Source organism: Rhinolophus sinicus, linkage group LG15 (assembly GCF_036562045.2).
Source record: "Rhinolophus sinicus isolate RSC01 linkage group LG15, ASM3656204v1, whole genome shotgun sequence".
Classification (NCBI taxonomy): Eukaryota; Metazoa; Chordata; class Mammalia; order Chiroptera; family Rhinolophidae; genus Rhinolophus; species Rhinolophus sinicus.
In genome coordinates, this window is record NC_133764.1 from 9,650,094 (window position 1) to 9,664,642 (window position 14,549).

A 14,549-nucleotide genomic window follows, 5' to 3' on the forward strand; every position below is an offset into this window, starting at 1 on the left:
AGCCATGATGCAAGCTCCGCTTACCTTCTGTAGAGATTTTGGCCTGAACCGAAGTCTTGATTTCCTTAACTCGTTTCCCTCTGATTTAGACATAATGTCAATCCCTGACTCTGGCCAGTCAGTATTTGTTTTCAGTTTGGATTATGTGCGTATGTCTTCCTTGTTTCTAGTCTTCATGAGTGTATTCAGTAAGAAGTTGGGAGAGAGATATCAATGCATGCTGTCCTAATGTCATAGTAAATAGCCCCATAGAGTTCTAGAGAGTTTTAGACTGTGTTAAATGGGACCCTTGAAATCAGTGTCTGTTTCATAAAAAGTTGTAAAAATCACACCTGGCCAAGTATCAGGAAGCAAGTCTGATTTCAGTTCTGTCCACAAACATTGATGGTTTCTATTCTTGTTAGAGAAGTTTCTCTTCCACTAGTAAGCCATATTTGTGAATGGGATAGAGAGGGGAAAGGCAAGCTGTTTCTCTTATATAATTGGGCAAGAGTTTTAAGAGAATAGGAGACTGAAAAAGATGGATATTCCGGTGTCTGAGAGCAATTACGTGCTGTTGTATTAACAGAGAGATAATGGAGGTGGGAAATGATTTTTACCTGGGAGTGAAGGCAAGCTGGTGGAGAGGGGAGAGAATGGATTAGACCAGTCTGTACTCAGTGTTGTTCACTGGTAAAGCATCTGGAAGTCACAATGCTCCATACAATCTTCTTTGCCCCAAACTACTATGAAATATTCACGCCTGTCTTACAAACTAGAAATGATTCTGCAGAATGCATGCAGCCTATAATGAATGCAATTTGTTACAACCACAATCTTTTTCCACATCCAGGAAACCCAGAAAGCTACCAATATATGTGTAATTGCCCTTTCTCGAGTTTTTACATTTACATTTATTTGTTGCTTTGTTGCTCTGAGATTGCTTGTTGGCAAACAAGACAGGCTGTACATTTGAGAGGTGGCAGCATTAAACAGTCTCCAGGGCCAGGTGCCCATGGTTCAGCGTAGGGGTCCATAGAATTTCGTTGCTGCCTGGAGTTTATAAACTTGGTAGATTCTTATCTTTCTCCGGTTCCTCGTCTTCTCAGTAATTTCAGTTTGCACATCTCTAGCTCTGTTATGGTTTCCTCTGTGTGCACAGAGAAGCTAAATTGCCTATGACACTCCAAGAAAGGACATACATCACTTACCAGCTGAGAGAACATTCTGTGCCTCAGTGTCATCATCTTTAATGTGGGAAGAAGAGAGTATTACCTCATGTGGATGCAATGAGGTAATTTATAGAAAGCACCTGAAACAGTGCCCAGCACATAGTAAGCCCTCAATTAACATTAGCTGCCATTATTATAATTATTATATGTGAAGGCAGCGTCATGCCTCCTGTTTTCCTTGCAATGCTCTTCCAGATGATTACCTGGGTAGAAGGGAGTCAGGTAGACCTGGGTCCAAATTCTGCCTAGGGTACTTGCTACTCGTGTGACCTTGGGAAAGTCATTTAGCCACCAGGAAGCTGCACTTTCCTCATCCTTGTACATTCAGAGTTTTGTGGGGTTGTTCAGAATCAATGAGGTCATGTGCTTTAAGCCCTAAGCACAGTATCTGGCAGTCAGGGCTGCGTACATGTTAGCATGTCTCCCCTTCCCTCCTCCATTCCTCATCTCACTTCTTCTTGGTCTTAACCACAGCTTTGTCTTCCTGAGCATTTCTGGGCCCTTTCCTTGGTAAAAGAAGAGCGTGAGCAAAGTTGGGAAGTAGACAAATGCTCATCTATGCTCCCTCAGTGGTTCTCCCTTTGGCACACTTCCACCTCATCCTGCTCCCCCCCTGCTCCCTGCACCCCCCAACCCGCACACCATCTCCACCTACCTGTTCATATTTTCTCCCTCTCCGGGCCCTGGAGTCCTTCCTCTGCCCATTATCCACTGTCGCTGCCGTCATAGACTCATTTGTTAGCTAAATGTCCCTCCAGGAATCTTGTATCTTGAAAAATAAGTTAGAACAGAGGAAGTGAGTAACCCCAATTCATGGGGAATGAATCACTGACAATGAGAATTCAGGCACTTTTTGGGCAAGATTTTGTCCCTGGAAGCTTCAAATTATAGCATAGAGGTGAAACCGCATACTTAGTCCTTTGAGAGTCTAGAAAACAGTAGAAATGATTTCCTGTGAACACGGCATAGGAAAGAATGTGGGCTTCAGGAGTCAAGCCAACTTTGGATGTGCTTCCAGCTCAGGCCATAGGAACTATGACTGCAGGAGCTTGGGCAAATAAATGGCTGACTCTCCCTGTAATACAGGAATTGCGGAAAACTATGATTATGTCCCAGGGTGATTATGATCATTAAACTAGACAGTCAAATGAAAGTGCCCAGAATGGTACCTGACATAGAGCGGCCACTCAGTAATAGCCAGTCTGCCTGCTTGCACCCATCTTTCCTTCCTTCCTTCCTTCCTTCCTTCCTTCCTTCCTTCCTTCCTTCCTTCCTTCCTTCCTAATCTCTAGGTTGAAACTTATAGACAATTGACATTCCTATGTAACATAGCAAAGATGCTAATTCTTTTTTTTTAACTCCTTTTAAAAATTGTGGTAAGATACATGACATAAAATTTACCATCATAACCATTTTTAAGTGTATAGTTCAGTAGTGTTAAGTACATTCACATTGTGCAACCCATCTATAAAACTCTTTTCATCTTGGAAAACTGGAACTCTGTACCCCTTATCCAATAACTCCCCATCCTCCTCTCTGCCCCTCGCCACCACCCCAGCTTCTGCAATCACCATTCTACTTTCTGTCTCTATGAATTTAACTTGTCTAGGTATCCCATATAAGTGGAATCAAACTGTATTTTCCTTTTTGTGACTGGCTTATTTCACTTAGCATAATGTTCTCAAGGTTTGTTGTAGCATGTATCCGAATTTCTTTCCTTTTTAAGGCCAAATAATACTCCACTGTATGTATATACCAATGTTTAACCATCCATCTGTCGATGGCCACTTGGGTTGCTTCTATCTTTTGGTTCTTGTAAAAAATGCTGCTATGAACATGAGTGTACAGTATCTGTTCAAGTACCTGATTTCAATTCTTTTGGGCATATACCCAGAAGTAGAATTAGTGGATTATATCATATTTCTATTTTTAATTTTTTGAGGAATCACCATACTGTTTTCCTTAGTGGCTGTAGCATTTTACATTCCCATCAACAGTGCCCAAAGGTTCCAATTTCTTCACAGCCTTGCTAACACTTATTTTTGTTTTATTTTGTTTTTGATAATAGCCATCCTAATGGATGTGAGATTGTATCTCGTGATTTTGATTTGCATTTCCTAATGATTAGTGATGCTGAGCATCTCTCATATGCTTATTGGCCATTTGTATATATTCTTCAGAGAAATGTTTATTCAAGTCCTTTGTCCATTTTTAAATTGGGTTGTTTTGTTTTTGTCATTGTTGAGTTCATAGGAGTTCTTTATATGTTCTGGATATTAGCTCCGAACCTGACAGATGGTTTGCAAATTTTTCCCCCTATACTGTAGGTTGCCATTTCACTCTGTTGTTTCCTTTGATGCACAGAGTTTAAAATTTTGATGAAGTCCAATTTATCTATTTTTTTCTTTTGTTGCCTGTGCTTTTGGTGTCAAGTCCAAGAAATCATTAACAAATCTAAGGTGATGAAGCTTTTCCTCTATGTTTTTTTTAAATAAGAGTTTTATAGTTTAAGCTCTTTATATTTAGTCTCTGATCCATTTTGAAGTAATTCTTTATGATATTCAATTCCTGTCTAACAACAGGGAATGCATTTCCGTTTCTTTGCCTCTTCATTAAAATCTTGCACATCTTTAAAGTTTACTTTCTCTTATTATTATTATTTGTTGTTGTTGCTATTATATGTGAGGTCTTTTTCCAATGTAATTTCTGTTTTTCATTTGTATAATTGAATATCAATTTCTGTTTTAATTTGTACTCAACCACCTTACCTAATTCTAGTTTTTGTTATAGCCATTTTTCAGTTGATTAGTTTGGGTTTCTATAAACATTTTGAGGGTGAAAAAACTGAATTATGCCAATTTTACATATCACAAAGCTATAATTCATAATGAGCCTCCGTGAATTACATATGACATATGACATATAAAGTCTTAGAAAGTACCTCACCCACATACTCATCCTGAAGTTACTCAAAATACCCCAGCTGATCAAGAAATGAATCACAATAAAGAACTAGGGATGGCAATGGTACAAAACACACAGAACACTGAGCAATGCAATAAATCAAATTTAAAGCCACTGTCCAAAACAAACAAACAATTGCTGTTATTATAGTTAACACATTTACTATAAATGTCAAAAATAATTGTTAAAAGAATTGTGATGTTTTGTAAAAATATTTAATACAAATCCGGACCTGTATTTTAAAAGAAAACATAATGTTACAACTTTAAGAAGGGCTAAAATCACGGATTCAGAAATAATTTTTAAAATTATGTAGGAAGTTTAGATCTAAATCTTTGCTCCTAAAATTTTAAAGTTTTATTAAAATGAATGCTACTGACAAAAATGCAAACTCACAAAATTGACACGTGAGGATGTTAAATACCTGAACAGCCCAAAAACTCCAGAAGAAATTTGAAAAAGGATTCCAGCAATAACCTTAAGAAGTGCTGAGGTGCTTCCCGGGTGGGCAGCAGAGGCTGATTCTCATCTAAGCAGGAGGAGCTGTGACTGACTATCCTGGGGGTTCTAGGCTCTGGTTCTAGTTATGAATCTGCCACTTTCTAATCTGAGCAAGTCCCCTCACTGCTCAGAGCCTCCATTTTTTATCTGTAGAATGGGAGCGCTGCCCTGGATGATCTCTAAGGTGCCCTCCTAGTCTTACAGTCTAGGTATAGTGTATACCTATAGTCTAGGTTTATATATATCGTGTCTGTATATGTGTGTGTCTAAAATAGGAAACATTGCTTTCCAACCCTGACTGCATCAGAGGCATTCAGAGAGTGCTTTATTTCTTAGCCCACTCTCAAAGGCATCTAGAGTTGCACAGCAGAATTTTGTATGTTAAGAAAATACCCTGATAGTTAATAGATAGCATTTATTGAAGGTTTATAATGTGCCATGCACTAGTCTAAACTTTTCCATATATTAACTCATTCTGCTCACCTTCAGCTCCTGCAGACCCCCAAAACGCACCTGGATTGGTCTGTCCTTTTAGATAACACCAAAGCAATGATTGATACAAATGCAAACTGGACGTCAACACCTTATGGTAACATTTGGTCACAGGTGTCATCAAGATGTTCCAGACTATATTAACTACTAACTCTTTCCAGATTGCCATCAAAATGAAAACACAATCATTCTCACAGAGAGCCCTCAGAAACTCTCCAAGAACCCCAGAGATTCTCAACTTCAGTTTAGGAACCTCGAGTTAGGGGATTTAAGGCAGCCAGCCCTACACTGGTCCACCTACCAGTAATTAGGAACTGTGACTACACATGAAATAGCAACTTTAAACAAGTTCATGAATGGCGACAAGGCATTGGATAGCCACCTAGAAAGATATATAAAGGCTATGTTAGATTATATAACTGTGTTAAGGGTTGGAGAGCTATGTACGCGCCCTCCACTCAGCTTCCACTAATGTTCACAACTTACATAACACAGTGCAGTTATCAAAACCAGGTACATCTGGTATAATACTGGAAACTAAACTACAGACCTTATTTGGATGTTAGCCGTTTCCCCACTGATGTCCCCTTTCAGTTCCAGAATCCAGTCCATGATCCCATATTGCACTTAGTTTTTGTGTCTCTCAGTCTCCTTCAATCTGACAGTTCCTCAGTCTTTCCTTATTTCTTATGACCTTGACACTTTGTGAGTACTGGTCTATTATTTTAAGAATTTCTCTCAATTGGTTTTTATTATTATTATTATTAGTTTCAGTATACAAAAAAAGGATAGTGATTAGACATGTATATACCACACAAAGTGATAACCCCAATAAGTCTATTGTCCATCTGACACTGTTCATAGTTATTACAATATGATAAGCTGTATTCCCTATGCTGTACTTTACATCCCTGCAACTATTTTTTTTTAATTATAGTTGGCATTCAGTAGTATTTTATATCAGTTTCAGGTGTACAATGTAATAGTTAGACATTTATATAATTTATGGAGTAATTCCCCCAATAAGTCTAGTACCCACCTGACACTATACATAGTTTTTACATTATTGACTATATTCCCCATAGTGTACTTTACATCCCTGTGACTATTTTATAACTACCAATTTCTACTTCTTAATCCCTTCACCTTTCTCACCGAGCCTCCCAACCTCCCTCCCATCTAGTAACCATCAGAGAAATGTAAATTAAAACCACAATGAGATATCACCTCACACCTGTCACAATGGCCATCATCAATACATCAACAAACAACAAGTGTTGGGGAGGATGTGGAGAAAAGGAAACCCTCATGCACTGTTGTTCGGGTTGCAAATTGGTGCAGCCACTATGGAAACAGCATGGAGGTTCTTCAAAAAATTAAAAATAGAACTACTTTATGACCCAGCAATTCCACTCTTAGGTATTTATCCAAAGAAATCCAAAGCACTAATTCCAAAAGATATATGCACCCCTATGTTCATTGCAGTATTATTTATAATAGCCCAGATATGCAAGCAACCTAAGTGTCCAACAATAGACAAATGGATAAAGAAAAAGTGACACATACATACAATGGAATATTACTCAGCCATAAAAAAGAACGAAATCTTGCCATTTGTGACAACATGAGTGGACGTAGAGGGTATTATGCTAAGTGAAATGAGTCAGACAGAGAAAGACAAATAGCATATGATCTCACTTATATGTGGAATAGAAACAATAAAATAAGTGAACAAACAACACAGAAACAGACTCATAGATACAGACATCATTTGGGTTTTGAATGGTGTTTTCTCATGGTTAGATTGTAGTTATGCATTTTTGGAAGCATCCCACAGAAGTGATGTCTTGTCCCTCTTAGTGCATCACACCAGGGGATACATGAGGTTGATAAGTCTTACAATTGGTGATATTAACTTTGATCTTGAGGTTAGGCTGGTGCTGGGTTTCTCCACTCTGATGTTATTATTTTCCCCTTTGTAATTGATTAATTTCTTGGGGGAAAATACTCTGGGACTGCGCAAATATCCTGTTTGCTCTCAGATTTTCACCTACGGATTTTATCATTCATCGGTGGCTCGTGCCTGCCAAATTATTACAATTGTGTTTACCTAACGGTGATTTTGTATTTCTCTCATTTCCCCCACATTTATTAATTAAAATTCTTTTGTAAAGGAGAACTGTTCCTTCTCCTCCATTTATTTTGATTTTATTTTATTATTTATAACAATAGGATAGAATCATGGGTATTTACTTCAACCTATGAATTATAATCCAACCCTTTTGTTACATAGTTTTTCAAATTATCCTGCCTTTGGCCATTGAAAGCTCCTTCAAGCTAGCTCCTAATGTCCTTTTGACACTCCCTAACCTTGTACAAGTATTGACTTATATTCTGGCACTACAAGATGTTCCATGTTTATCTTGTATATTTCCCCCCCAGTTCTAGAATCGGCCATTTCTCGAAGGACTTGGTTCTTTTGATTGGAGATTGGTGTTTAGAAATCAAGATCTGGGCTGCAGGTGTGCTCATTGTTACTGGGACATTGTTATTTCTAGGCTCTCTCAGCAGACAGAGCTTGAAATTATATGTATGTGTACATAATCTTTTTTTTTTTTTACGTCTACGTATATATATCTGTGTATACCTTAAAAACCATGAGTTCATATTGATTTCGCCAATTCCAGTTCAACACCATAAGGTTGATTCATTCTAGACCTCCCCGCTTTTCCTTATCTGTAACTTCTTTCTCCAACAGTGAAAAACTAGCTCTCTGTCTCTATGATATATTTATTTATTTGTTCAATCCTAGCATATACATAAAGAAGTTTCAGGATTTTTAACACACATCCCTGTGAGAAACAGGTATAATAACTAGAAAAAAATATTTGCATATAATTCTTTTTCTCTTTAGCCTTATAGTATCCAATCAAAATGCTATTTTCCAAAGTTATTCGGAGTAGTTCTTTCACTCCCTATCCCTTTCGATGTCATCATGTTAATCTCTTGTCGTATAGTTAGGTTAATTTCTTATTGTTTGTATTCCATTTTTGCCCTCCCCCCAATATCCTGTTTCATTCCAGTCGTGTATTTAATTTGGGGTATGTAACATGGTGCTATGGTTCTAAGAGTCAAAATGATACAGGAATTCCCAGGAAATGTGGCTACTCCTCATCCCTGCCCCACCTCACGCCCCTCTCCTTCCCACCCCTTTCTCACTCCAATCTCCTTAGTTTCTGGTGTATCTTTCCTGTATCGGAAGTGAGAATTTTAAAAATTAGGTCGCAGAAGAAATTCTGCCTTACACAGTCATAAGGAGAGTGTGGGCAGGAAGGGAGGTTAAGCCACAGGGGACAATAGGAGGGGGGAAAGGGAAGAGTGACCCAGAACTGAAGCAGGTGAGGTCCGTGCTGGACCACCTGCCTTGGTGTTTCTCTTATTCCCACCTGTGGGACCAAGGCTTCAATGCATGGGCCTGGGATATTCCAGAACATCAGGGGAGCAGTGCAGAGAGTCCGCCAGAGCCTGGAGACCCATGCTTCCCTTCCTATGAGGTGTGGGTCCTCCAATTCTGCCTTTCTGCCCTGTTTGAGAAGTCCCCCAAGAAAAGAAGCCCTCCTCCCTGCCCCAAGTGGGGCTCTCTCCAGAAGCGGGACCCAGGCAGATCCTGACCCTCTGACTAGTCCTGCACGTTGCCGAAGATGACCCGTTTTGTATCATGGGGTCATGTCTACAAGCGGAGGTCTGCCTCTCCAAACTGTCCTGTTCAGAGTCTCCAGTAAAGACTCATCCTTCCTGGGTCAGAAGAGGAACTTGGAGGTGGGGGCAAGCCCCGATGTTGGGGCAAGCCCCCGCGGATGGGGGAGGGTATTCCCATTCCCAGCAGCCGGGAGTGGGCTGCCCGGGGGAAGCCAGGCCTTGCTTGCCAAGGCTTTGACAAAAGGAATCATCCCTGGAGAGAGAGGGATGCCACTTTCTTCCCCCGTCATCTCCGCCCCAAAGCCCCTGTGGTTCTGCTGACAAGTCACAAGAAACGGCTGATGATTGACTCATCAAACGGATGTGAGCGTGCCAGAGCACCAGGCAGTGAGCTGGGTTAACCTCCAGGGCAGCTCAGCTGAGGATGCCCCGCTGGGCCCCCACCCCCCGGGGCTCCCAGGGCCCAGCACCTTGGGCTTGCCTCTCAGAGGAGAGTGGGGCAAGCTCTAGATGGCCTCAGGATGCCAGGGAGGCTGGCATACCAGGAACTCTGCACAATGCCCATCTGTAGAGAAGGCCTTGATTGCCTCCAGTGAACAGCCAGGGACACTGAGGCTAGGAGTTGGGAAAGTTGCAAGGGCTGGGAGAAGGGCAGAAACGTGGTCCAGCAGGCGTTAGAGGTGTGTGGAGAGCAGCCTTGAGTCTCTGTGAGGGATACTGTGTTCTGAGCCCCTAAGGATGGGGGTGAGGCAGAAGGCTTTGGCTGAGACTGTTCATTTGCATCTTATGTTTATGTCAGTTACAGTGGGACACAATAGTGCAGAGTGACTCATTCCTACCTCCTTACACTTGTCCATTGCAGCAAAGCTGGGCGGAGGGGTCTTTAAACCCAGTTCTCACTGTAAAACCCTTGTTCCAGACTAGAGACCCAGGGCCCCATAGGCCACCATGGTCATTGCCCAGGTCAACCAAGAGTGCTGCTTCTGTGAGCCCTGGTCCTCTCTCTGGAGTGTGGGCAGCTGTGTAGACAGACATGGTGGCCCCAAGATCCCCAGCTGTCTTAAAACAAGATCATGTTATATAGTTAATTGAGTCTTCATCTATGGGGTGGAAGCATGAATTGATTTTATTTTTCTTCCAGTAACTGCATTTGACCGTGTTGAGGGGCAGTGTGTGACAGTGGTCAAGAGCCAGACTCCCTGGGTTCATACCCTGGCTTTGCCACCTCCTAGCTGTGTGACCAGAGACCAGTTGTTTAACTTCTCTGTGCCACAGACTTCCCAGCTCTTTATCCAGCCCCCTGCAACTTCCCCCAAAGGTGGTCCAACCTGTAGTGGCCTCTTACTGCTAAGCTTCCCTCACCTGCTGGGGGCCCTTCCAGATGAAGTATCAACAAAACAGCTTAAATCCAGTTTTTGTTCCTAGTATGCACCGCCCCTCAACACACACACACACAGCCTTACCCAACAGTGGGCCTGCAAGCTGCCCCACTGCTGCTCCTCTCAGCTCTGCCATGGCTCACGGGGAGTGCTGGCTGTGTGGAGTGAACCGAGAACAATGGAGTGTCCCCCCCTGGCAGCCAAAATAAGGGATTCTCTTAAAGCCCCTGTACCCTTGGCTGACGACCCCTCCCCTCTTCCCAGTGTTGTTGTACTGATGCGGGCAGGTGGGCAGCTGTGCTGGTTGCCAGCAAGACCCACGGCATGGTTGCTGGTCCCCACCCCTTACAGCTCACTGTGCCCCTCAGCACTTTAGCCCGTAGGTCATCAGGAACCTTTTGTCTTCTCAGTGGGCGTTGGCTGCAGTTTGAGAACACGGAAGTCCTACTTGATGCCCTTCTGTGGATACCCGTGGTGATCATCCCAGTTTGGCCTCACCCCAGGCTGCCCCTCCTCTTCTCTGGGTATGAGCTTCCCCTTCTGTGAAATGAAGGACTTGCAGGGGACTGACCGCTGAGCTCCCTCCAAGAACCAGCCTGAGGCTAAAGGGAAGAAATCAGCCTGTGGAGACAAAGGCCTGTTGATGACATCCAGGCCAACCATTCATGTCCCAAACTCATCCTTTTGAAGGTGCCTGGTCTTCCAGCTTCTCCAGCAGGTGCCGTTAACTCTGAGCCTGAATAGGACCAGGCTTGACAGGGTTTTGTATATTTGGGCTGCTGCTGAAGGCAGAAGGGTGAGGCCTTGTCACAAGTGTTCATTCCCAGGGACACACATCTATGTCAGTGCTGGCACAATCCAGGTGAGGGAGAAGCCCAAAAGCCTGAAATCGGCCTGGCTTGGCTTGGGGTCAGTGGACTCACTGCCTGGACTACCTGTAGTAGAGTCAGCAGACATAAGGCCCAAAGGTGACTGTGAAAGTCACCCCCTGGAAGGGCCCAAAGACAACTTTGCAATCCAGGTGCCACCAATGGAAATACCCAAGGTCCATGGTCCTGAATCACCAGTGAGAGATTTCCTGAACTCAATCTGCCACCTTAGCAGCTGGAAGGTGTGGGACCTGGAAGTCTGGTCTGTGCTCCAGGGTCTTAGTCATTGGCAGGCTCATTCTTGTGCCCAGACCTTTGCACATGCTGTCTCCTCTTTCTGGAACATTCTTCCTCCTAACTTCACTCCTGGCTTCCTCACTCGGCTTCAGTGTCCCTTCTGAGATGCTTCCCTGACCTCTTACAGCCTTGAGTGGGCTCCCCTTTTGGCCTCCTCCCAGCACCAACTCTTTCTTCACGGCATGATGACCTTCTGCAGTGACCTCTTTCTTGCTCTCTTAAGTTGTTTGATGTCTCTGTCCTTCACAAGGAGCTTGCCTGCTTCATTCACTGCTGTGTCGCTAGTGCCTGACACATAGTAAACGGTCCCTGCACATATGAAAGCATAAATGCATGCGTGCTGCTTCCTGTGTGCCCACCCCTGTACCATCCCAGGGTCCTCACTGAAGTCACATGATGCTGGACCGCTCACAAAGGGCTTGTGTTTCCCTGGGCACGTGGTTCCTCCCAGGTTGGGAGAGTAGGAAGATTTGCCTACTGGGCCCTCCGTGAGCCAAATGCTCCCGTCATGCAGCTGAGTCCAAGTTAGGATTTCATAGCTCTTTGCATGTTGTTTGCATGGTTCAGTTCTGAGCTCTCTGCTTCTGCTTGTGGTTTCCCGGTCCGTCCCCAGTTCCACAGAGCTGGACCACTGTTTCCTCAGCTTCCTTCTATGACCTGGCCTGATTGGCCTTCAACAGGGTCTGACTGGAAGGTTGAATGCAGTGAAATTCCTGAGGGAAAGAGTGATTTTGGCAAAGACTGTGGCATGATTATTTTCATGTTTTGAAATCTTACTCAGTACATCCACTATGGCATTTAATCTTCCCAGCAGCCCTATGGCATCGGTACCCTCATCCCATTTTATAGATAGGTAAACTGAGGCTCAGAAAAGTTTAAAAATTTGTCCAAAGTCTCATGACCAACAAATATCAGATTTGAGATTTAAGTCCAAGTCTGTTTACGCCAGAGGCCAAGCTTATTCACTGTGCTAAATTACTTGTCATGGCTTCCCCAGGGACCCAGGAGCCCTCACACATAACGAAGCAGCTGGGCTGATCCTGCTGGAGGCTCTCAGAATTTGGCACTTTCCACAGTTCCCCATCTACTGCTAAAATCCCTTCTTAAATCCCCTCGGCAGAGACAGTCCAGCCTGAGCGAAGTACCCCTGGTCGCTCCTCAGCAGGACAAAGGAGGGTGCTAAGCAGGGTCTTTGGATAACTAGTAACACTGCCAAACCTCAGAGAAAGAAAAGAAAAATGGCAAAAGTGGAGGTGAGGGCAGAAAAGGAACAAGTACCTGTGGCCTGGGCACCCAAGCAGAGGGTAGGTTGGGGTGGGGGTGGAGGGACATGTGAAGACAGCCCCCACGGAGCCTCAGCATTGGAGCACCCAGTGCGCTGAAGATCTCTGTGGTCTTTTCATCAGGAACAGGCTCCTTACCCGTCCCTGGGGGCACGGGGCATGCAGGCCTGGAAGTTCAGAAAAAGTCCCCTCAGTGATTCTGACTTTTCCCTTGGAGTCCACCTGCCCAGCCTACTGGGGTCTGGTAACTTCCTGGGCACCTCCCACGCTCTTGGAGACACTCACCACTGCTAGATGGGGCAGGCACCTCTCTGCTCCTGTCCCTGACCCCTCATTTCCTGTGGCACTGTGCTGTTAGGCTGCAGAGGGGCTCCTTCATGCAACTCAGAGCAGCACCGCCAGGAGCCATTCTAGCCCTGGAGGCAGCTGTAAGCCCCCTCATGCTGCATCCATAGCACCCAAGCTATAGCAAATTGATGGCACTGGGCTGTGAATGCCCCTTGTCTGTGCCATCTGCTCTGCTAGGTCATGTGCTCCTCAAATTCGGGAGTCTCGAGGCTGACCGGTGTCTGTCCCCCACACAGGCAATGACTCAAGATGCAGCCTGGGGCCACGACGTGCACAGAGGACCGCATCCAGCATGCCCTGGAACGCTGCTTGCATGGGCTCAGCCTCAACCGCCGCTCCACGTCCTGGTCAGGTAGGTCTGAGGGAGCTGGGGAGGTGCTCTTAGGGCCCAAAGTAGCCTTAGGGGCTGCAATGAGCACTGGACCAGGCACAGAAGCTGGCAGGTTCTGGTTCCAACTCTGTGTGACTTGAGCAAAGCCCTAGACCTTACCTGGGCAGGTGCTAGGCACAGCAGTTGATGGAGAGTGGGCCCTCGGTATGCAGCAGTTTCTCCTTTCTCCCATGCTATCTTCTTCCTCCTCCTTAGGGCTGTATCTTGCTTCCCTAGCATGTGCTTCTTAGAAGCATAGTGGTTATTGAACCCACTTAGAAATACCACAACTGCTGATTCCGAAAGAGCAGCTGGGAATTCGTAGACAGCTCTCCCCAGAATTCTGTTTACTTGGTTTCTAGTTCCTTCCACATCCCCATCCTCCTCTTTTCGTGATAGAATAAGGAACAATCTCAGCAGAGCTCCAGGGAGCAGGAGGCCTCCATATTCCATGTTCCTCAGGACTGAGAAATGGAGGCATCTGCTGGCTAGGGCAGATGTGTCTGCAGCCTGGTGCCTAATTGTAATAATTCCTTGTGCTCGTAAAGGTTTTTCACATCCTGTGTCTCACTTGCCTCCCTAATTACCCCACAAGATAGATACCCACTGCTTCTTGAACATACCTGGTTCCTTCCTACCTGAGGACCTTTGCACTTGCTGCCTGGAACTCTTCCCTCAGAACTGTGCAGAGTTGGCTCTTTGTCGTCCAGGCCTCAGCTCAAACGTCACCTCTGAGAGGCTTTCCTTAGCCTTTGGAATTCAACAGATCTGGATTAAAACTGTCTCTCACTGGCTGTATAAACTTGTACAAGTCAGTTAACCTCTCAGGACCTCACCCATCTTGTCTGTAAACTGAGAATAATACCAACAGGAACCACTTTCCTGAAGGGAGGATGGGAGACTCATGGAGATAGTAGATGCAAAGGCCTAGCACATAGTAGGTGGTCAATAAATGGTTGTTTGTTGTTGTTGTTTTTCTTGACTCCTATCTAGATTTTGAGCTTTAGCTTATAGAATTGAGGGAGCCATCATTAAATAAAAGAATACAAAAATATCTGACTTTTGCAAATTTTACAAAAACCTCTGACCATGTGAACACACTGTTAGGGGCCTCAGCATTTTAAAAGGAGCCCGTA

The 14,549-nt window shown here is 44.3% G+C and overlaps 1 protein-coding gene across 6 annotated transcripts in view; it reads left to right on the forward strand.

Annotated features, from left to right (window-relative positions):
* The window catches only part of PIK3R5 (phosphoinositide-3-kinase regulatory subunit 5), a 66,107-nt gene that overhangs the window by 27,034 nt on the left and 24,524 nt on the right, over positions 1-14,549 (forward strand). For 4 of the 6 annotated variants that reach the window (XM_019755244.2, XM_074319622.1, XM_074319625.1 and 1 more), the window contains one exon: positions 13,280-13,395. In XM_019755244.2, coding sequence (XP_019610803.2) covers positions 13,293-13,395 — 103 coding nt within the window. In that variant the 5' untranslated portion in view covers positions 13,280-13,292. Of the gene's footprint in view, positions 1-10,656; positions 10,771-13,279; positions 13,396-14,549 lie in introns of all 6 variants that reach the window. The other 2 variants (XM_019755242.2, XM_074319623.1) reach the window with 1 other exon arrangement.